Source organism: Anabrus simplex, chromosome 2 (assembly GCF_040414725.1).
Source record: "Anabrus simplex isolate iqAnaSimp1 chromosome 2, ASM4041472v1, whole genome shotgun sequence".
In the NCBI taxonomy this organism is placed as follows: domain Eukaryota; kingdom Metazoa; phylum Arthropoda; class Insecta; order Orthoptera; family Tettigoniidae; genus Anabrus; species Anabrus simplex.
The window spans coordinates 954,736,627-954,762,119 of NC_090266.1; the positions used below are offsets into that span (position 1 = coordinate 954,736,627).

General features: G+C 41.5%; 1 protein-coding gene across 2 annotated transcripts in view; it reads right to left on the reverse strand.

The window, feature by feature from the left end:
• The window catches only part of LOC136863212 (G patch domain-containing protein 11), a 247,143-nt gene extending 237,531 nt beyond the window's left edge, over positions 1–9,612 (reverse strand). For both annotated transcript variants that reach the window (XM_067139581.2, XM_068226346.1), the window contains exon 1: positions 9,419–9,612. In XM_067139581.2, coding sequence (XP_066995682.1) covers positions 9,419–9,471 — 53 coding nt within the window. In that variant the 5' untranslated portion in view covers positions 9,472–9,612. The remainder of the gene's footprint in view (positions 1–9,418) is intronic.
• Positions 9,613–25,493: the final 15,881 nt, after the last annotated feature.

The window sequence follows — 25,493 nt, forward strand, 5'->3', positions numbered from 1 at the left end:
AATGGTGTCAAATCAAAATACTCACGATTATTGTTGTTATCACAGTATTATTATTATTACTATTATTATTATTATTATTATTATTATTATTACTTCTACCCATTTGAAGCCAGAGTCATTATTGGAGAAGGAAAAGTAAAACAATCCATTGAAACTGCCAAGTTTCCTACAAGAGAGCAGTTGGTGCAGAATGCCATGCACAAGCAAAGAATCTGAAAAAAGTGGCAACATTTTGGAAACTGTTTTTCGATAGGCCTTTCTTGTGTAAAAAGAAATTTCCTGAAATTTATGGCACAGCTTTTCACTTTAGAAATATCTGTACTGTTGCTTTAGAGTAGTGGCATGATATTTTCTGCATAAATTTATGTACGGTTTTGCAAAAAGGAAATAATTTTCTAAAATTATTCATAAAAGGCCCCATTCAACGCTGAATTGTTTATGTAGAGCAAGATATATAAATAGCAACACTACTGATAATCAGTAATTACTCCTTTATTATAGGCCTAATTAAGCCTACATAATAAATTATGTAACAATAATGATTACAACATTTTTCTTTTACAAGTTGCTTTACGTCGTACCGACACAGATAGATCTTATGGCGACGAAGGGAAAGGAAAGGGCTAGGAGTGGGAAGGAAATTCCGTGGCCTTAATTAAGGTACAGCCTATTGTGGAAATGGGAAACCACGGAAAACCACCTTCAGGGCTGCCGACTGTGGTGATCGAACCCACTATCTCCTGAATACTAGATACTGGCTGCACTTAAGCGACTGCAGCTATCGAGCTCAGCCAAAATCATATTCATTCTTTACTTTGTGGAAGATAACATAGCACCATAAGAGTCATTATTTATTTTACCTGAACCAGAAAATTCTTATAAATCAATCGTTTATATACAGAGACAATGGAACAAAATCAAAAGACAGAGTAAATCTGATAATGGATGGCATTGAGGCTTTTCGAGAATTTTAGCTTTTATAGGGTGAAATGATGTGACAATTATGACAAGGACAACACTCCAATGTTTCACATGACAGGAGGCCAAGGGCATACCATGGACAATATTTGTGTCAGGATACTCAGAGATGACCCTACCCTAACACTTTCACCCTATACAGTCATGCCATTAAGAAATTTCCTACATTATTAATTTGTTAAGAAGGAAGCCATACTTCAGATCTCAACTCAGTTAAATGTAACTTAAAAGCTTTCAGTTTGTCGAACACGCAGGTTGAATATAAATATTACACTATAACACGGTAACACACTGCTGAACAAGGAATAAAATAAGATGATGATGATGATGATGATAATGCTGTTTAAAGGGGCTAACATCCAGGTCAATGACCCCTAATGGTACGAGGTGATACTAAATGACATAATTAAAATTTTAAAATTTATCCACTGACTAGAATTTAAAACAAATGATGAAAAATGATTGTGAGTTTAAAATAATCAGTGGATTAATTCGCAATGCCTTATTTTCTGATAAAATTGTAGAAAATATAGATTATGGTAGAATAAGACACTGCCTTAAAATGCAATAATATATATCATGCAAATTAATATTTTAAAAAACACATTAAAATATACAAACAAAAATTAAACAGAGGAAACAGAATAATACGCAGTAAACAATACTATAAAAACTAGTAGGAAATACTACGTTTATTTACGATAAAACAACCCACTATCCCTCATAAAATGAATGACGAGGTCTCCTGTCTGCTTGTCATCTTGTAGGAGGAGGGAGATTATACTCAGGAGTTTTAGACTACGGCGCAGATCGGCCAGGACCACACACTCCATAAGGATGTGTACCGCGGTAACATGACCGCCGCAAGTACACAGCGGACGGTGTACTCCTTTCAGTAAATAGGAGCGAGTTACTACACCGTGGCCGCGAAGACGACATAATACCACTGCTTCCCTCCGAGAAGTCCTCCATACCTTCTTTGCTCCTTTTATCACTCTCAGCTTGTTTGGCAGGCGGGTGGCCTGCCACTCCATCTCCCAATGAGACATAACCAAATGTCTCAGCTGAGAGCGAATATCACTGGCTGGAACAGTGTAAGGTAACAGGGGCAATGTAACAGCCTCCTTGGTAGCCTTATCAGGTAACTCATTTCCCTCTACATCCATGTGGCTGGGGAACGTGATTCTGGTGCCGGCACCCGAACACCCGACCAGCAGGTCCTACATCCGTTGCACCAGCCGAGCGAAACAAGTATAAATAGATTGTAGCAAGCTCAAGGAGTCGGTACACAGCAGAAAGTGCCCGAACTCATTGGACAGCGTGTATCGCAGAGCTTCACAGATAGTATAGAGCTCTGCTGAGTAGACACTACAGATTTCCAGGAAAGGAAAAAGAAGCCTGTTATTGTCGACAACGAATGCACAGCCTACTCGCACTTCTGCTCTCGAATCATCTGTGTCAACATCGACTGAATCGGGACATCAGCCAACAACATACAGGAAGAGTCTCCAATACATGGTCGGGTCTGTGTTCTCTTTCGGGCCGGTGAGCAAATCTAGAATTATTTCAGGTTGTCATTTTATCCACAGAAGTACTCTACTTGGTCGTCTAACAAGACAAGGAACCGAAAGTACATCAAACAATCTGTAAATGCTATCCAGGCACATTCCAACCGGCTGTGTTGCTAGAGATAAGCAGCGTACAGCCGACGGTTTCCATTGTGGAATACGCAGGGATAGCTTGGATGAAGACGCATCTGCAGCAAATTTGCAGCGTAGGACAGAAGCATTTACTGGCGCACCAGGTGAAAAGGCAGCACACCAGATTCAACGAACAGACTAGCAATGGTGCTTGTACGGAAAGCTCCGCTTGCCAACCTAACTCTGCTGTGGAGGATGCTATTCAATTCTGCAAGCACGCTTTGCCTTGCTGATCCATATGCTGCTAGTGGCTTACATCGCACCGACTCAGATAGGTCTTACGGTGATGATGGGAGAGGAAAGGCCGAGGAGTTGGAAGGAAGCAGCCGTGGCCTTAATTAAAGTACAGCCCCAACATTTGCCTGGAGTGAAAATGGGAACCCACGGAAAACCATCTTCAGGGCTGCCGACAGTGGGATTCAAACCCACTATCTCCCGGATGCAAGCTCACAGCCGCGCACTTCTATCTGCACGGCCACCATATGCTACACTGCCATAGACTAACCTGGATAAAATATGTGCCCTATAAAATAGTAGGAGCACCGTGCGGTCTGCCCCAAGTGGTGCCGATAAGATATTTCAAAATATTCAAATTCTTAGTGCATTTCACTTTTAACTGGTGCACATGTAGCTCCCAGGATAATTTGCTATTGAAAAGGAGCCCAAGAAATCGGTGTCAACTACAGGAAGAGCAACATTCCCTAAAAGAAGCTCAGGATGGGAGTGAAGAGTGCGCTTCCCGCAAAAGTTTACAACAGAGATACATCCGAACAACATGTTCTGAAGTCCACTGTTCCACTCTCCTGACAGCTTGCTGTAATTGTTTCTCTGTGACTGCCATATTTTGCGAGCTATAATGCAAAGCAAAATCGTCTACATATAGCAACGGTATAACTGCTGAACCAGCAGCAGCAGCAACAATACTGTTTATGGCAACCGCGAACAGAGTGACACAACCGATTCCTGTGGGACTCCATTTTCTTGAACATGGTATTGTAAATATACCTTTCCCACTCAAACACGGAATAGACGGTGGGACAAAAAAATTCACAATAAATACCGGCAAGTTACCCCTGAATCTCCAACGATGCAGGACTGAAAGGAAACCATATCGCCATGTGGTGTCATAGACCTTTCCTAAGTCAAAGAAAACAGCCACCAAATGCTGTTTTCAGAGAAATGCATCCTGGATACAACTCTCCAGGCATACCAAGTGGTCAGAGGTCGAGCGAGCGGCTCGAAAACCACATTAGTACTCGGACAAAAGTCCTGTTTTTCTCCAACACACTACACAAGTCGGCGATTCACCACCCTCTTAAATAGCTTACACAAACAGTTGGTAAGGCAAATAGGTCTGTACCTTCCTGTATACTTAGAATTTTTGTCAGGCTTGAGGACAGGAATTTTTATGCCATCTCGCCCTCTATCCAGACTCGTTTGAACACACAAAGGAGGTGTAAGAGACCACCCTCACTAAGGTGTTTCAACATCTGGTTATGGACACTGTCTGGTCCTGGAGACGTGTCCTTCCAAAGCGACAACGCGCTGCAGAGTTACTACTCCATAAAGGTCATGTTATAGTCCCCTGAAGCTTGAGTGGCAAAATTGAGGTGATGGCGTTCTGCCTACCGCTTGAGAGCGAGGAAATCACGATTGTAATTCCCGGAGCCGGACACATCCACTGAATGACTGGCTAGGTAATTAGCAATCGAAAGTGGTTCAGTGATGATACTGCCTGCAATGGAAATTCCCAGTACTGAAGATGATCCTTGTACTATGGAAATACGTCGAAGTTTAGTCCACGCTTGAGATGACGGTGCATGTGAGGTCATAGATGACACATCTCTCCCATGAAGCTTTCTTACTCTGTCGTATAAGAATTCACGCCTTAGCACGGAGTTTCTTAAATGTTACCACGTTGGCCACAGCGTTTATGAGCGCAACATTGTTCTTTTATAACTGCAACGATTTCTTTGTTCCACCAAGGAACTAGTTTACGTCGACGGAGCTCTGAAAAGTATGGAATGGACTCCACAACAGCAGCAAAAATAACGTGTGTGATGTAAGTTATATAGTTGTCTTTGCTCTGGCTATTTGCTTCCTTAAAAACAGCTAATGATGTAAACTTTGGCCAATCAGCATATTTAGGAATCCATCAGGGAAGAACCTCGATGGATTTCTGTTTCAACAAATTAAGAATAATAGGGAAATGGTCAGTCACAGAGATTGTCGTGTGTACTCCACCTAAGCCGGGGAACGAGCGGTCGGCTTCACAGACTAACATCTATATACGAATAAGTGAAGTGTGCAGCACTAAAATGCATCGGTTCCCCTGTATTCAAAATGCATAAGTCCACCTCCCTTATTAATCTGTCCAACTCCCTTCCTCTGAAGTAAGGCATTGTAGAGCTCCAAAAAAAGGATGGTGGGCGTTAAAATCACCCAATAAGAGGAATGGAGGTGGGAGCTGATCTATAAGATCAATTACATCATTGATGTTAAGAGGCTGAGCTGGTGGAAAATAAACATTGCACACTGTTGCTACGACATGCAGCAGTACTCATACTGCAACTGCTTGCAGTGGGGTTCTTAGTCGAACCGCTTCACTGTAGGTATCAGAGCGAACAAAGATACCAACACCACCAGAAGCCCAGTGGGCATGATCTTGTTCTGTCGAGTATACTCTAAAATTTCTCAAGACCGTATGATGACCTGGTCTGAGATTGGTTTCTTGAATACAGACTATACTCGTCGCGAACTGAGTAATTAACTGGCACAGCTCAGTAAGATGTCAGTCATAACCATCACAATTCCACTGTAACAGTGCCATAGGTTAGAAGCAGCAAGATGCTGGTTAACCCACACAAACATCCCCATCTGAAGATGGAGATAAATGCTTGAACTTCTTCAAAGTATTCCAGGGACAGGGTTTCTTCTTACGAGGGGAGCGCGCAGGTTTTCCAAGAGGAAAATCTGCTGGCGCAGAATCATACCTTCCGGGTGGAGGGCACTCTTCTTTCCCGCCTTTGATTCTTGCTTAGAGAGACTGGGAGGTAAATTCCCAGCCCTGATTGATGATGCCAGCTCCGCCGGCTTGGGCACAGCTTTTGCCGGCCTCATGAGGGAAGGAGACGTTTTCTTCTCCTGCTGTGCTGGCGTAGGTATCTTAGCCGGCATAGACTTGTTTGTGGTCGAAGGCTGGGATGAACTTGCCTTCGAGCTTTTTCTCTTTGCAGCGTTGCTCACAGGAGCTACTGCCGCCTCGGGCGCAGCGATCTTCTGGGAAAGTGTTGTGGCTGTAAATGTCAAACCTGGAAGAGACTGTGCTATCATGCTGAAGTCAAGTGTTTTGGCCGGGACATTCATAGAATTGAACTTACGGTGCGCTTCCTGGTAGGAAAGACCACCCGCGGTCTTGATCTCCTGGATCTTCTTCTCATTCAGATATACCAGACAGTTCCAATACCGACCAGGGCAGTTAGCGTACCTGTAAGGAGTTATGCACTCTTCCGCGCCATGAGATTTTCTTCCACACGTACCACACATAGACGGATTTTAACAATGAGATACAATGTGTCCGAATCTCTGGCATTGATAGCATCACATATGAGGCGAGATGTACTGCCTCACATCGCAACGATAGTTTGTAACCTTGACTTTCTCTGGCAACACTGACAATTTGAAGGAGGCTATGAATGCACCTGTGGCAGTGTCTTCACCGTTGACTTTGTGCGTGATGCGCTAGGAGTGTGACACACCACGGTGCTTCATGTCTTCAATCAATTCATCGTCAGTGTTCAGAACGAGATCACAGTGGCAGATAACTCCACGAATCACATTCAAGGTTTTGTGCTCTTCCACTTTGACGGATTTTTCGCCAAAGTGGTCGCACTTAAGCAACCGATCTGCTTGGAGAGAAGTGGTTGTCTTAAGAAGCAAACCACCACTGCACATTTTCTTAAGATCCCTAAGTTCGCCATAGACACGTTCGATGTGTCGACTGAAAGAATCCAGTTTACCAGCTTGAAGTATTGTCCATCGGTTCTTTTAGCAACCAGGAACCCAGGAAACCTGAAAACACAAACTAATACGCTGCGCTTGTTCTCAGGAGGTTGCCCCCACTCAGGGAATCAAATAGTAAAAGATATGAGTATCAAACCATCCGGGGCCGGCTGAAGAAGTTTTGACGCCCTGCGCGAAATCAACCTCGCCGAATGCCACCCACATTCCCATCTAAAAAGCTTCAAAAATTTCTGATTTGTGGTAGTGCTACCTGATGAGGTAGTAGAAATACTGAGCAAGTGCATTAGAAGGTTCTTCTTAGTACCAGCGAATGTAGCCATCATTACAAATTCTTGCTTGATAAGTTGTAAATATGGAACATTACTGTATAAAACCGTAACTGAAAAACCTAAATACTAAGAATAACTACCAGCCTCAAATCAGGTTCACCAGTGTTGTTGACACCTGAATATTTTGTAGAAATTTCTTTGATCTTAAACCTTAAGTCAACATGGAACAAAAAATGAAATTCATTTGTTGTAACCAGACTTGCAAGACAAGGAACAGGCATGTGAAGTGATGAACAGGCCTTTTGCATAAAGCTCTACTGAGGGTGGTGCAAAAGAGTGGTTATGAATTAGCATGACACGGCTCAAACAACATCACAGCGCATTACACAAGGATGTCATCTTAGGTCCAGCTAGTGCTAGTGCCAAGACCATTGGTCTGTATTTGTTAGGTCTGGTTAATGACAAAACCACTGGTCCGGATTGGTTGGGTCTGACATGTGGCATGATCACTAGGCTGAGGGGCAAGCAAAGTTTAAAGTCACGAGGCGGTTCATATGCCTCTAGTATACACTACAGTAGCATACTGCTCAACATAAGATGCCGACAAATACAAACAATAGGATCACAGAAAATGCCTACATTTTGCAAATTTGCATAGCTTCTGTTTTAATTTTGCTATAAAATTAGGAATGCTTCTACAGGCAGGTTAGTGCGTCCCTGGTAAGCATAAAGAAAGGATCCCTCCTCTCTGCTAATTCAAATATCGTTGCCAAGACCTCTAGTATCCCGTGCAAACTTATTAGCCTGGACAAAACCACCGATCTGGATTTTCTCGATTATTGGTGGGGACAAACCCTTGATCATGACAAAACACAACACAAATCAGATAAAATGTAACAGCAGCATCTCACATCTGGCACATGCCACGGCAAATTTCTATATGCACAGTTTTCATATTTTTACCCAATGCAGCAGCCGTGTCTAGACACAACGCGACCTCTATCGGAGACAACAGGAAACTTACCAAAACAGAAATTGGTCACATTTTGCGGATTTATACAGCCTCAGTTTTATTTTAAGTCGGCCCCACGGTTTAGGGTTCGATTCCCAGGTAGGTCAGGGATTTTAACTTGGATCTTAGGGCTGGTTCATGGTCCACTTAGCCTACGTGATTATAACTGAGGAGGTACCTGACTGTGAGATAGCGGACCTGATCAAGAAAGCCAACAATAACGACCGACAGGATTCGTCGTCCTGGTCATATGACACCTCATAATCTTTAGGCTACCAGGCGAGCTGGCCATGCAGCTAGGAGCGCGCAGCTGTTAGCTCACATCCGGGAGAGAGTGGGTTAGAATCCCACTGTCGGTAGCCCTGAAAATGGTTTTCCGTAGTTTCCCTTTTTCACACCACGCAAATGCTGGGGCTGTACCTTAATTAAGGCCACGGCCGCTTCCTTCCCATTCCGAGGCATTTCCTCTCCCATCGTCGCCATAAGACCTATCCGTGTCGGTGTGACGTAAAGCAAAATAGCAACAAAAAAAAATCTTTAGGCTTTCGGGCTTAGCAGCGTTCACTTTGTAGGCCAAGGTCCTTACGGGACGTTGCACCATTGGGGTTCGGTTTTTTATATAAGCAACGATACTTCCTGGTGTGGGATGGCATGTTCTTGACATGTATAAAGGAAGGATCTCCACATATTTTTTTCTTTGCAGAATAAGCAGACAGGCACTGAAGCGTTACCATGAAATGCACTGATAAGTTCATACTGGGTTGTTGTGTCTTTAGTTCCTATTTGCTAGAATATCCCGTACAGCCAACATGAAAATCCTCCCCGTAAACATATACCATAAGGGGGCATAACTTGTATTCATAATTAGAATTTATAATATTTGACCATTTTTATAGGCCAAATGGAACGTACTGAGAAAATACAATAATCTATGTTATATGGTTCCACTTAATCAATATTTATTTGTGACAACAAAGTGTTATCTACATTTTATTTAGTTTAGTACATGATTCGAGATTCTATTCTAATCCCTTAATCAGCCCTATTACAAAATATTCTTAGCATACCAGAACCTTTCATTCTATTGCTATTACATGTTTCCAAAAACAATTGAAATACATGACCTTTAAAATATCTGTTATAGGTACACTGTTAAAATGTCATATTACAAGTGCTTGTCATTAGACACAACTGTCGTGAGATAAGATAAAAAGTTCACTACCAGAACCTTACTTATCCACTATTTTAAGACTGTTATCACTACTCTATTGCACAGTCCCTTGTTTTGTTCTTGTATCAATCACAAACACTGATACTCAGACGATACGAGTCACCAAGAACGAAACACAGAGTGCCGCACGCTGAACGATAACTACGATTAGATGTGGAAATAAGTCATTCCTCTTTATGACATACATATATATTCAAAATCTTACCATGTAACCAAAAACTCCTCGGACATATAATCAGGTTCGTCGGAGGACGACATTGTTAAATTGCACAGATAACACAAGTCCACGAAATTACAGCAGACTGTATTTCAAACCGGTTGCAATCAACTGCACGACAGAAAAATGACAACAATTCACAAGTAAACAACCTTCGAGCAATTTGTAAACAACAATTAACAAATGCAACGTACATTGCGCAAGCAGACAGAAAAAAGAGAACAGCGGCACAGGTGTAACCACTGCCTGCTCGATATGCATCCAATGGCTGCTTATACTACCTGCTTCTTCTTCTTTTTCTGCTCCTTCTTGTACAGTATGTTGTTGGGCTTAAGGCCGATCTCCACTGATTAACATTTATTGGATTTATAACAACATGTTAAAAGTGTTAAATGTTAACTGGTGACACCATCAACATGTTAAATGTTAAATGTTGAATACTGTTTCATTTAACATTGTGTCCACACTTAATAAACATGTTGAACTTGACTTTCTCTGTTTATATATAGGTAGTTCATCATATCAATTTGCGGTAATACATTTAGGTGGTGTCTAGTATTTTCAAACAAGGACAATGGACTCCGATGAAGAGGATTTGGCCTTTGTTATTGCCGCTGTTGCATCTTGTTCTGATTTAGAAATGCAGTTTTATTATACACATATCCCTCCCCTCACCCTGATCATTGCGTCAAAAGCAAACCACTTTGAAGTATACACTTCGTCCGCTCCCGCCCCCGACTTCCGAATTTTCTGATTTTTTTGCAATACTCAACTGTACTGGCAGCGGAGGGATGGTAGATTTTTTTTTCGATGCACGCGCGGGAATAATTATAGATAATTTAAAGTTCCTGGAAACTGTCGGCTTTCTTCACTTTATCTCTGTATTCCTTTGATGAGACATCCCACAATCAAGGCCCTTCTATTGCCGGTATGTCATTAATAAAGTCCAAAGTAATCTTGCTCCACTCCATTTCTGACTAACTTATAAATTTTAGTATAGTGCAGAGAGAACGACACGCGTGCCCGTAACGGTATTGTACTTGTAGCTTATAACAAAGAGAATGAGTGTTGCGGAGTGTTGTAACTATAATCCTACCTCACGAGAAGCGCGTCGTTTGCGTCGTTTGGCTACCTGTTGACATGGAAACGGCAAGGAAGTTGCCGAAGCTGTGCCAACATCTCACGAACAACGAATTGACTTGACATGTTTTCCACTTGGAGCGGAAAACACGCCAACATGTTAAATGTCTTCCAAAAGTCAATTGGAAGACACGTTCACAATACACATTTCAATTGTAAGATGTTAAATTTAGCATGTTGGTGTTAAATGTTAATCAGTGGAGACGCCTTAACAAGAGCTCTTCAAAAATCATTGCAGAGAATGGTAAGCGTTATATAAGGTTTGAAGTATTACATACTAAGTAATATAATTTCTGGGAACAATTGTACTGTTAATATGAAGGTACAAAACAGAATGATATGCTGTCATATATTCCATTACGAGACGTTTGTTAGTAGTATAAAATCGTGTCAATATACTGTTCTTCTTCTCCTTCTTATATTATTATTATTATTATTATTATTATTATTATTATTATTATTATTATTATTATTATTATTATTATTATTATTATTATTCATTACGCAGGTAGGCCCTATTTAGTTGTTTCGGTTTTACAGTATAGCTAAACTAATGTCAGGTTCTGCCTCTTTCTCTTTCCAGTCGACTCTTTGTTTACGGATACAGAGGTACCTCTAAATACTAGTAACAACGAACCGTGTGACGTTCGTTGTCAAGTTGATACATTGGATGACAGAAGCATGGAAAGTCTAAAGAGAACAAATAAAAGGCTTCGTGTTTCGCTATTCAGAATGAAGAAGAAAATAGTAGATCTGGAAGAAAAATTGCACCGATCAAGTAAACAGCTTGAAGATGGTAATACGCAATGCAAACCACTGATCATTATAAAGAGAGCTGCAAGTGAGGATGTTGTAAAAGCCATTTACCTTCAAGATCAAGTGAATAACTTTCAGAAACTACACCCAGTATGGTCTGAAGAAACTATACGGCATTGCATTTGTTGGCGGATTGCTTCTCCGAAAGGTTACGAGTATGGGCGGAGATCAAAATTAATATTGTCAACTTCACGTAGTATATTAGACAGGTATGTAGGGACGGTAAAGTGTAGAGCTGGTATTTCGCCACTAATAATGGAAAGACTGCAAGCAGAAACAACTAATTTAAATGATCTGGAGAAAGTTTGCTCCCTTATTTCCGACGAAATGGCAATTGAAGAGCAGCAGCTATATAATAAAGAAGAGGACAGATAATATGGACTGGTCGAAGCAGAGGGAGTCTATAACGAAGAAATTGGAACAAACCCTCAACTCGCCAACAAATTGTTGTGATTTGTGATTCATTGGTTGACGCGAAGATTTTTACGATTCCGGCTGCCTACTTCATGGTGAAGGTATTACAGAGAAATGAGCTTTTCCTCCTAGTTCAGCAGGTTTTGAAAGCTGTCGAAGAATATGGTTTCTATGTTATTCGTCTGGAGACGGACAAACATAGAAAAAATACTTCTATGTTTAAGAAATTTGGTGACGGAGAATTGAAATCGTGTGGAGTTCATCCATGCAACGCCATGCGACAAATATATTTGTCTTTCGATTATTGTCATATAATTCAAATTATCAGATCTCAATTTCTTGAACATGATATGGCAGATAAAGACGGCATTATCACTTCATCTTTCTTAAAGGAGCTGTATCGTCTTCAGAAAAATCTCCTAGTGAAACCGGCCCGGAATTTAACGAGGAAGCACGTTGAACCAAGTTCTTTTGAAAAGATGAATGTACCCTATGCCAATCACAGCAGCTTTGCAGTTTCTAATGGAATGCTCATCCCGCCTGACGGCAAGAGTCGATTTTTCGGTGACTGTACTTACCATACGATTTATGAAATCTGTGTATAAATTCTTCAGTGTCCATTACACCAGCGATAAAACACAGCACTTGAGGCAAAATAATCCGGAAAAAACGATGTTCTTTTCTCCAGCAGACGAGCGTCTCCAGTGGCTGAAATATGATTTCTGTCAGTATCTTGAAGAGATACAAGAAGCGTCCAAAGCTCTCAATAAAAAGGGACTTACCAAAGAAACACATCAAGCTATTCTTTTAGTGCTTTATCTACTTCTTCGTGCATTGTTCATCTTCTACAGAATGGATTTTTATGTGCTGAGACTAGCCTTTTCAGGAGACCCCGCTGAAGCCATGTTTAGTGCTATAAGAATGGGAGGAGGGTGCAATGACATGACTGACTTCCGGGATGCCCAGAATTCCATAAAGAGAATTCTGAAATCCGAAATTTTAATGTCCACCGATCGTGCTAACGTTATCCACAAGGAAAATTCAAAATTTTCTGCCTCAGTATCCTCTCCTGGACTTGACGAAACAGAACCAGTGTTGCTCCCTGAGTATGTACTTGATCTACTGGAAGATATTCGTGAGACCCCTGAGTCAGTGTGTGTCACTTTGGAAACAGCTTCCTAGGCATTAGTGTGTGGTTATTTAGTGCGTGTAATCGAAGCAAAAACAGAATGCATCACGTGCTTGAATAACGTTTCCACCTCAGTTAACGCTTCCCCATTGATGAACTTAATTAGACAGTCGGATAGAGGAGGCCTGCGCTATCCCAAGCAACGACTTATTGGCCTAATTATAGGGCTACAGAAATTTCTTGAGGGGGCTCTACCTTACTGCAAGAAATTTGCAAGTCTGCTCCAGACTATCAAAAAGTATGTACTTCCTTCTTTGTTCCAGTGTAACATTTTAAAGTATTTTAGTAACAATAACCACCAGGAACTTGTGTCGGAAGCTGTGATTGCCAAATTCGTGAAACCTCTACTTAGTAATATAGGGAAGTACCATACAGACAAATTCTCCATGTGTTCTTGTTTGTTGAAACCTCTTTCTCGAAAAGTCTTGAAGCTATAACTCTTTAATTTTTCTGTTAATTTCAGATTTTGAATATCGCTTGTATGCTTATCTAGTTGTATTCACGCGAAAACTGGGTACGGTTGGTGCTGCCATCTAGCGGCAGATCGTTTGTAAGTTGCGTTACACGTTTGAATATGGAATGAGCAGGCAGTATAAGCAGCCATCGGATGCAGATCGAGCAGGCAGTATTGTAACCAACCTCAAAATGTTCTTCTTCTTCTTCTTCTTCTTCTTCTTCTTCTTCTTCTTCTTCTTAGGAATTTCTTTGGAGCTGCTGAAATGCCATCACACATGTCGTCGTGAATTTTCAAGAGAACCAAACTTTGAGTTTTACTGGAGATGTATGGAGTTGTTAAACACTTACAGAAACACTGAGGTTATCGAACAAGAACGTAACGACGTCATAGGTTGCAGTTATGTAAAGGAGAATGCAAGTGAAGAAACACATACAGGCTCACTATTCAAACGAAGTTAGAGTTTTCATGTTACAGTTATCCAAAAATTCTTGAATGGCAAGAACAATTGAAGGTGTAGGCTGTTGAACGAGGCTAGCTACATTTGTGGGTACTGGGATTCGTTGCGAATGTAAAGTGTGAATAAAACGTTTTCTATGTAGGGTGAAATGGGAACATTGATATCGGCCAGAATATTATTACATGGACACATGTGCGAATCTGTCAGTTGTAATTTGAATTTATAAGCCGGAGTCAGAGCGTGATTAAAGCGTAATCTGATAATAGTAGTAATATGTCTACGTGAATAATTCGTTTTTGGAAACCATGGCAACCAGCAATGCTCGGTTGTAGCTGATAATAATATTTACCCTTTAGTTTCGCCGATTGTGACCAATTTTGCTGCAATTTTTGTTGAATAGCAAGTTTTATGGTCAGGGTGAAATCTGTGTAGGGAAGGGCAATGGAAGCGTTGATGCCAGTTCCTGATGCGGCTTGTTTTGCCATTTTATCAACAAGATCATTACCGGCATTATTCGAATGTCCTTTTATCCATATTAAAGTTATATGAGTTCCAGTTGCATTGAGTTCAAATAAGAGGCGTCGAATGTTGCAGATGTACCAATTTTATAGGACTTTTGTGGCATTAAGCTTTGTAGCACACTTAAGGAATCTGCAAAAATGATCGCTTTGGTGATGTTGTGATGTTTTAGGTATAACAAGGCTTGTCGAATAGCGAAAGCCTCAGCGGTAAATATAGAGGCATGAGTTGGAAGAATATATTGCTCACTTACGTGTAACTGCGGAATGTAATATGCGGCTCCCGTGCCTGCATTATGTTTAGATCCATCTGTGTATATAATGATAGGAGGGTTAAGCTCTTTAATCGCTATTTTAAGTGTTGTGGTAGATATATTGCAAGGTTGAATTGTGCTGTTATTGAAGGAGATGTGCGGAGGCGCTATAATATGATTTGTGTAGTGCATAATTTTATATGGCATTGCATTTTGTGGAACGAGATATTTTGTTGAATATTAGTATGATATTGTCGCGTCAAGTGGAAAGCGTCTAACAAAGTAGGAGTTCGTGATTGCTGGTGATAACGGTGCCGATATTCCGCCATTAAGTTTGGGGAAGATAGGGTGTCTAGCTACTTTGCAGTAAAATTTAGCTGCTAAATACAGGCGGCGATAGTTTAGAGGCATTTCACGTGTTTCAACAAGTAAAGCATTAGTCGGGGTAGAGGGTAACGCTCCTATACATAATAGTGCACGATGATGAATTATGTTGAGCTTGTGAATAAGCGTGGAAAAAGCAATATCAAAATAAAAGGATCCATAATCTAGAAGTGAACGTATTGTATGCCGGTAAAGCAATAAAGCCGTTACGGGATCAGCACCCAATTCCGTCTAACTGTCAGTTTCAATATATTGGAAAATTTTTGAGTCTTCTTCGAAAGGTATTCAAAATGGGTTTTTCATGACAATTTACTATCTAAATAAATACCTAAATATTTGTGCACCCTTACTATTAGAAGTGTAATATATGCGATTCTAAAAGAGCCTGTATTATAATTGCGTTTATGCTTAAAAATCATTGCTACATTTTTGGTAGACGATAATTCCAAGCCATGCTCATTTAGCCATGTCTTAGCGTTAGTTAATGCTCTAGTGATATTATTTCGACATATTTCCAGACTTTAATTAGAAGAATAAATAACTATATCATCTGCATAAAGTAATGTTCTTGCATCGCGTGATATGATAACTTCTAATTCCCTTAAGTATAGAGCGAATAACATCCCACTTAAAATGTCGCCCTGAGGCAACCCATTAGACGCGTACCGTACATTAGACGTATAGGTCTGGCATGTGATATCCATTCGCCTAAAATAAAAGAGATGTTGGAGCAAATTTAAGAAATTTATTGGGGAGGTGTAAATGATGAAGTTGTGACAGTAACATGTGTACGGGCACGTTGTCATAAACAGCTTTGATATCAAGAAAAGCAGCAACTGTGCAGTGTTTGTATTGTTTTGCTAGCAATAGATCCGTTAATAATATATTAATGGGGTCCGCTGTACTCCTCCCTATGATAAAGCAATATTGATATACCGGTAACAAATTGTGATAAGAGAGACACCATAGAAGCCTTTCCAACACAATACTGTACCGGTTACGACTTGTACATAAGTATTTTTTTGAGCATAAGTTACGTTTATTTACCACGCGTAATGTTCCGAGCGCGTCTGGTTTGTTTACCAGCAGCGAGGACAAGCTAGCGAGTGTGTGACGACTGTGAGCTGTGACGTAGCCACAGGGGCTAGCTAGACCGCCCGCTCGTCTCAACACGTGTTACCAGCCTTGACTGGTATTTTCTGGATTCCACGTCACTTGTTCTAGAGAGTTCGATGGAGAAAATTTGGAAATTTCTATAATAATTGTGCTAGCGAATCGAGCGATATGTCATCTTGTTTGGGATCACCTAAACGTCCCAATGCTCGAGTTTCAAGCAAATCCATCGAGGGATTCGGGAGATATTCAATCAAACCGTATCATGACGTAGACATCCCGGTTTGAATAAAAAGGGGACCTACTGTAGCCTATTCACACAGTCTCAGCTGAGTAGTCAGCGGGGACACTCTTGCTGCTACTATAATCGTGGAACTCTGTCATTATACAAGTGTGGGAAGACGATTCTTCCAAGTACTATAAGTGGACTCATAAGACATCGAGTGTTGTAGAAAATTTTCTAAGTGTTCGTGAAATGGACTTGTATTATTTACATGGGTTCGAGACCAGAATTCTTCTAAGTGTTAATTGAATGGACTTGTATTATTTACGTGCCTTCAAGACTGAAACTTTCTAAGTGTTTGGACTTGTATTATTTACGTGTCTTCGAAGCTGGATTTTTTCTAAGTGTTCACTAAATGGACTAGTATTATTTACGTGTCTTCGAAGCTGGAATTTTCTAAGTGTTCACTAAATGGACTTGTATTATTTACGTGTCTTCGAAGCTGGAATTTTTCTAAGTGTTCACTGAATGGACTTGTACTATTTTCATGTGTTCGAGATCAAAACTTTTCTACGTGATCATTGAATGGACTTGTATTATTTACGAGTATTCGAGACTGGAAATTTTCTAAGTGTTCGTAAAATGGACTTGTGTTATTTACGTGGAATATTTGCAACTGTTGAGGAACTCATTCTTCTAATAGACAGTGATTGATTAACATTGCTAGTGATGAACGTTAACTTTCCAACAGCTTTGAACAAAGTTAGGATTTCACTTGCATTTACTCAAAGACTTGTACATTTGCCAGTGTTGGTTTAAAAGACTTATAAATTTCGTCAGTGAATTTATTTATGTGAATGGACTTGTGTTTTCGTCAGTGGTCACTCAAAGACTTTATGAATTTCACCAGTGATTAACTATATATATATTCAGACTTCCAAGTGAATGGACTTGTGTTTTTTCGTTCGAGTTTAGGCAAAGACTTGCACCTTCGCCAGTAATGAACTTTGAGTTTAACTATAATTTCACAAGAAGGGACTTGTATTTTTCGTTGCCAAACGTTATTCAGAGACGAAGATTTTCCTAGTGATGAACTCTAAAATTAATAAGTCTTGATGTACAATTATCAAGATCTCTGCTTATAAGTTGATCATCCAAGGTGTTCATGGACTCATTGCTACTAGTGACCTTGGGAACATCAATCCTCTCAGTCTCATTGGGCTGAGGTAGTACATGACTATCTACAACATCGCCTGGATCATCGGGGTTCAACCCGGGCCTCAGAGTTCGAGACATCTCTACTTGCCGTCAATCCAGACAGTCCAGCTGTCTCTGTCTGGTGTATCTGGAGTCCCTGGAATCCCTGGAGTCTTCTGGAACGTGCTTCAACCAGCTTGGCTTGGTGAGCTGGAGAACCCAAGCCATACTATTGGAATACGAGGAAGACAGTCCATTTCTACTTAGAGGTGATGTGCAAACTCATGACTTATTTGAATAAACTCTTATACAATCAGAGTCAAAGTCTTTCTGTAGATAGGAACCTACCTCCTGTACCGAGCCCTAGCTACAATTAATCCAGTTTTTCGCCCTGAGAACTCTATTTCATGCTACTTTAAAATTTAATCTGAGAGTCGGGCTCTTTTACTGGTACAATACTGAGGAAGACCTTTCTTAAACATGACCCTAAACAGATTCCTCGATATTCGATGAGATTTGAGGTTGAGAGTTTCGGTCTCTGGATGGGTACGAGGGTAAATGTATTCCATGCAGAAGGAGGGATTGCTGATTTGAGTATTTGATTGTAATACGCTACTATTATTGCATGTGCATGGTAAGGAAGATGGGCGAGCATTTTATAGGTGATGTAGTCCGGTCCAGGAGCAGAAGTTGGTTCCTTGCGGAGTATGTTATCGAAATCTAGGTATGATATAGGCTGGGAGAGGGTGAGAAATTTATCAGTAAGAGGCACTGTAGTACACTGCCTATATTCTTGTACAATAAAATCCGGTGTTAAGCCATCATAAAATAGAGAGATACTTTCGAAGTGTGGTTGGTCGAGTAAATTGCATCTCGTATGAGCTAGTTTTTTGATAGCTGTCCAAATATCCTTAATACAGGTGTTTCTATTGAGAGAGATAATAAAACATTTTCTAGATTCTATTCGTATTTCGTTGCAAAATTTTCTCAAGTGGGCAGTGTATTTTTTATATTGCACATAATTAGCTGGTGTGAAATTTTTATTTAAATTTTTGAGCAGGCTGCGTCTGCGTTTCACCACAGCGGCGCATTGCTTATTCCACCAGTGAATATTAAGACGTCTAATAGTATTACTATGATTGCAAAAATGAAAAGGGTGACATATATCTAGGTAGTTTCGAATATGCTGATATAGGGAAGTATAGGCGAAATATGTTTGTGATGAAAATTTAATGTGCTTTAATGTATAATCATGAAAGAGGCCGAAATCAAAATCTTGCAAATTTCGTGTTCTACGCTGCAATTTTACAGTAATGCATTGCGGACGAAATTGAGTAGTAATGTCAATAATATTTGGAAAATGATTACTCAGATGCGTATCTTTATACGTATACCACTTCGATTTATAGACGATATTTTCGGAACAAATTGATAGATCTACTGCAATATTAGTGTGCCCGGGTGGAGATAAGCGCGTAGGGGAGCCATCATTTATAAACAGGTGGTTATTTTATGCTGCATTACAAATGTTACAAAATTTTGTAGCGGTATCTACACATCCCCAGTCCGCGTGATGCCCGTTGAGAACGCCTGCTATTATTAAACGTTCTTAAGAGGAAAACTGTGAAAAATATTGATTCCATTGAAGGGCGTTACCTTGTATGGAAGGCGGACAATAAAGGTTCACGATAAGGAAATTTTGTATTCCCACAGGCAAAGCGTATGTGTTAGGAATCATGTAAGACAAAAAGACGTTAGTGTATTGTATATGCGATGCAATTAAAGTGAGCACCCCTCCATACCCGCAATCATCCAATCGTTCAATATTATAACACTTTACTGAAAAGGTGGAGTCAGGTTTTGGCTATGACTCTTGTATTATAATAATATGGGGATGATATTCTTGAATGAGGAGTATTAATTCATGCTTTTTTGGAGTGATACTCCTAACATTCCATTGTAATGTTCGCATTCTCCTCTACAAACAACTGACTAACCTTGGTAAAGAGGATTTTTAATAAATGAGCCCATTGAGGTTGTTCACCCAGAACATCTGCTAATCGCTTGAAATCGTGCAGCATTTCCGCTTGAAGCTTCTTTGTTAATCGCGGGAGTGCAGAGCGATCAGCTGGAGTCTGATAACCCTCTGAAGTTGAAGCTGTACTAGTTGACTGTTCCACTGGCACCTTTGGCTGTTGCGGCTGAGAGCTAGATGGCCGTGGAGCTTCCTCCAAGGTAGGATTTCATAATATCGCGTGATAGCCTGCTCTGTCAAATCCTGTCAGGGAAGATGGTCGAATTGGTCTGTGGATCACTTCAGTGAATTTTCGTTTGCCGGGAGTCTCATATGTAGACGTCGAATAGCTTGCATTAAGCTGTGGAAATAGATGCGGGACGTTAAGGGGGGAAGAATATCTCGGGTGCTTTCTTGTGATTCCTGAAAGGATACATTGTACACACACATTATGCGTTTGATTGCGATTTGCTGCTGATAAACGTCACATCTATCGGATCCTACACTGTGATTCAGCCCACAATGTAGGCAGTTACGTATTACATCGGAGCATGTGTGAGTTTCATGAGACATAGTGCAGTTACCGCATCTCGGTATTATGGTTCTGCAGTGTTTTGCTGTGTGCCCATAGCGTTGACACTTCCCACAGATAAGAGGACGAAAAATGAATGTCTGTACCTCTAGCATTGCATGGAATATAGCAACAAATTCTGGTAGAGTTTGGCATTTGAAGGTTAATTTGACCGTTCCCGTGGGAACAAAGTTAGTTTGTCCATCACCTGACACACGTCTGCTGAGCCGTTGAGCCTTAACTATAGGAACGATGGATTCAATATATTTAATAATATCCTCATCAGTGAAATTCTTATCGAATCCACTAATTAATCCAACGCGAAACAAGCTGGATTCAGGGATGAAAGTTTTAAGTTTATGGTAACCAAAAGGGAATGTATTAGAAAAAAGTTACCATTGTCAGCTGAGTCAAATAGAAGTTGAAAGCGTTTTGCACCTTTCGGTTTAATAGATTTTATACCTACAATATGATTATATTAGAAGATCCTACCAAGTGCCATGGGGTGAATATTTCCGGTATTTTTCACAGCAGCCGATTCCACAAAGATTACATACGGTCCCGATGTCCTGGATAGTAGAAATACGGATCGGGTACAACGGTCTTGTCAGATGGTATATTGTATGAAGGTTGTTCACCACCGAGAACTGATGTGTTGTCCTTCTTATTGGTTGACTGCACTGTTTCTTCATGGTCAATATTACTATAAACGTCCATGTCCGATGAACGGTTAGTAACGCCACCTCCACTATCAAAAAGGGCCATACGTGTACCGTAAGTCGTTCACTAGCCTACTGCACTTGTTGCACTCGACACAATCAGGAGAATAGAACCGCACTCCACCACTGTGCGAAACGAACTGAACATTGAATCTTCTTCTTCATCTTCTGCACATTTATTCTTTCTTGTTGAAATATTAAAGGGCTTGTCAGTTTCACCCAGTTTCAATACGTATCAATAATAAACACTATAACCAAATACAGTAGAGACAATACGCGACACTTCCGGATTTAACCTTGTTAAAATGGGCAGACCACAACAGAGATGAAATTATCGCATGTGAGGGTTTATGTTTCGGAATAGCCAGCAATGTCGAGTCCAACGCTCTGGTGATTTTAGCATGGTGTTCAGAAAAGCTATGTAATCGTTCATACAGGTAGGTTGGGGATTGTAAAGTAAGGATTTGAAGCAATGAAGTTCGGGTATGCAGCGTGCTTCTGTCTTTGAGGAGTAGCCATCTGAGGTCGACGTAAGATTGTGTTAGATGATCTGAAGATTTCAATTTATATATTCATTTTACACAGGCATCCCGTGTACCTTTGTCTCGATGTTCGGCTGTCACGTCTTTGTAAATTACGTCACAATAATCGAATATTGGAAGAACGAAGGTTTCGACTAGTTTCTTCTTTAAATTGAACAGAAAAATAAATTTGAAATAGTTTAAGGGAACCTCGCCACATTTTTTCCCCACAATTTTTGAGCAATCACAATGAAATAGTTATGGAATATGTACGACTATTACATATCTTAATTTCAACTTAATATCCTTATTAGTTTATGAGATATGATGTACACTGACTTAGCAAATGCCATGGGGTAGTCACCTAACAGCGTGTGGGGCCTCCTCTGGAACTGCGAACTGCAGTGAGACGCCGTGGAAGAGAGTCGGCAAGCCCCTGGTATTCCTCTGGACGCAGCTGACACCAAATCGTTTGCAGAGCAGCCGCCAATGCTGGTCTGTTTGTAGGTGTAGGATCCATGGCACGGAGCCTGCGTTCCAGGACATCCGAGATATGCATGATAGGGTTCATGCCGGGGCTCCTGGGTGGCCATGGCAGCCGTTGGACCTCCGCTGCATGTTATTGGAACCATTCCCGTGTGACGTGGAAGCGATGTGGCGGCGCGTTATCATATTGAAACACCGCAGAACCGTCTGGGCGCTGGAAGGCCAAAAATGGGTGAAGATTGTCTCCGAACAGCTCAACATAACCCGTACCATTCAAAGTCTCTTCCAGGACAACTAGGGGGCCCATTCCATACCCGGAAAGTGCACCACAGGCCATAACATAGACACCAGCGCCCTGGACCACTCCTTCGAGGCAGGCGGGATCCATCACAGCATGTGATCTACGCCATACATGGTGCCTCTCATTGGCAATGCACATTTGAACTTGCGACTCGTCCGACCATATCACGTTGCGCCATTGTTTCAGTGTCCATCCCTAGTGACTGGTGACAAATGCGCGTCGTTGTGCCCGATGACGTTGGGTTAACACTGGCACCCGAGTGCGGCGTCGGCTCCCATACCCCATTGAACCCATGTTCCTACGGATTGACCACTGGGAGACGTGACTAGCACGGCCTGTGTTGAATTGAGCAGTGATTTGATGCACGGTTGCCCGTCCGTCACTATTGGCAATCCGTCTCAGATGTCGCCGGTCACGGTCATCGAGGGTGGTTGGTCGGCCGGTTGTTCGTCTGTTGTGGACGGTGACACCCGCATTCAACCATTCGCGATACACACTGGACACTGTTGATCGTGTGAAGCCGAATTCCCTCACCACTTTCGAAATAGCACATCCGATCCGTCGGGCACCGACCACCATACTGCGTTCGAAAGGTGTCAGCTCACGACGACGTTCAATGTTACACCTGTCACATGCACAGCCACTGCTCACAAGGTCTCCTATATAAATGCCGCTGGAACAGGGGGCGTGTGGTGCGCAGACAACACACCTGAGCATCAGTGCTCCGTTATCCCATGACATTTGCTCAGTCAGTGTACTTTGTGTTTATGACACTCGTGAAACCGGCAACATTCAAAATTTTCCCTGCGGGATGGATTTTTACCTGAGAGTTTGAAAACATGTGAAATGATTCTTCCTTATAACATGAAAAAACTCAAGGATGGTTTTTTGATTCAACCTATATTGCTCAATTAACTCCTTCAATTTTTTATTTTATTTCATGTAATTTTCCATTAATTTTCTGTACATTTTGCCTCATAAAATGGGTATATTGAAGAAGAATGCAAAATCCATCCTACAAGAAAGGGAGAGAAGGGGGAGCGGAGGAGAGGAACCGCAAGGAGGAATTACGAGAAGTAAGGGGGGAAGTGGTGAAACGCAGAAGTATAGAGAGGGAGGGGGAGGAAATAAATAACTAGAGGTGGTGATAGGGGTGTTGAATATTGAAGGGTTGATGGGGAAGTTAAGGTATAGGGGAATTGTGGATTTAGTGAAAGATTTTGAGATAATTGCTCAAGTGGAGACGAGGTTATGGAAAGGGGTTGAAATGACATGGGTACGGTTATAGGGTATTCAACGTGTTAAGGAAAAAATAGGACAGAGAGGCCGAAACCCAGGGGCATAGTAGTTCTGATAACAAATATGGTAGCTGAATGGGTGGAGATGTTACTGAGTAGGGTAGAGGGGGTAGTGTGGCAGAGAGTAAAAATGTGGAAGGGGGCAGAAGAATCAATTTGTCTGGCCCTCCTTTATAACCATCCGATTGATCCAGTTTATGCAAATAAACATTTTTTGACGAACTGATTGAAGAAATAAACATAATTAAAGGACTGTATGTAGAAGATGGGATGATTTTATTGGGGGATTGGAATGCGAGACGAGTAATAGGGTACCGGTGTATGTAAAAGGAGTAAAAGTAGGCGGGGGCTGCAAAGAACGAGTAAGGATAATGGTGTAAATAGTTATGGAGAAAGGCGTTGGAGTTACATGCTATATTACATTTTTTTAAATGGGAGGATGAAGGGGGATACTCTGGGAGAGTTGACGTATATTACAACAAATGAAGGAATTGTAGTGGATATAGGAATAAGCTCAGAAATAGCGTTAAGGAGAATAATAAGTTTTGAGGTATTAGAATGCGGGTTAACGGAACATATGCCCATCAAAATAAAATTGAGAACTTTGGTTGCTGACGTGAAGGGAAAGATGGAGGAAAGTAGGGAGAGATATAGGAATGGAGGATGGAAGTATGTGTGGGATGATAATGCGGAGGAGAAATTGAGGGATTTGAAAGAGGAGGGAGATATACATGGTGAAGCGTAATTCGCGCACTTGGGCGTCGCAGCGCGACTCCTCGCATGCCAGCAATAAAAAAATGTCTCTTACAAAATTTCGTCTTGCGAGTATATCATCATCATCATCATCTGGTTACCCTCCAGGTTCGGCTTTTCCCTCGGACTCAGCGAGGGATCCCACCTCTACCGCCTCAAGGGCAGTGTCCTGGAGCTTCAGACTCTTGGTCGGGGGATACAACTGGGGAGTATGACCAGTACCTCGCCCAGGCGGCCTCACCTGCTATGGTGAACAGGGGCCTTGTAGGGGGATGGGAAGATTGGAAGGGATAGACAAGGAAGAGGGAAGGAAGCGGCCGTGGCCTTAAGTTAGGTACCATCCCGGCATTCGCCTGGAGGTGAAGTGGGAAACCACGGAAAACCACTTCGAGGATGGCTGAGGTGGGAATCGAACCCACCTCTACTCAGTTGACCTCCCGAGGCTGAGTGGACCCCGTTCCAGCCCTCATACCACTTTTCAAATTTCGTGGCAGAGCCGGGAATCGAACCCGGACCTCCGGGGGTGGCAGCTAATCATGCTAACCACTACACCACAGAGGCGGACCTTGCGAGTATATCCGGTAGAAAACGGACGTTGAAGAGTAGCAATCTGGCAACACTGTAACCATATGTAGGGTAACTACCGCTGTCAGCACGTACTCGTCGTGCTGCACAGTTGGTGCAGTGGGTAGAGTTTTTGGTTGGCATGCAGGAGGTCGATGGTTCGATCCTGGGTTGAGGAGCATTTTTTATTTGCTAATTCCCATCTGACATTTCCTACTGTAATACAGTAAGACACCGTTTCTGAGGTCACATGTATTCTACATTTACAACATTTTGTAACCCTGAAACAACAAATACCTGGTTAGACTAATAAGAAATAGACAGCTGAAACAAACAGGTTACACATCTAGTAGATGAAGTGGAGCGAACAAATTCACGTCCACGACGTGCAAAGTGCGCCTTTCAAAGCTGACCAATGAAAACGATTGTTCGTCTATTTCTAGGATCGTAGTATGTAAGTGCAAATGGTTTCTAGAGGACCCACTGCAATCACTGTTGACGATAAAGATGCCAGATACCATACCACCTGAACTACATTTACGAAATAAAAAACATACGCCTCAACCCAGGATCGACCACTCGACCTCCTGCATGCTAACCCAAAACTCTATCCACTGCACCAACTGTCCAGTCCGGCTAACTTCTGCTGACAGAGGTAGTTACCCTACATGTGG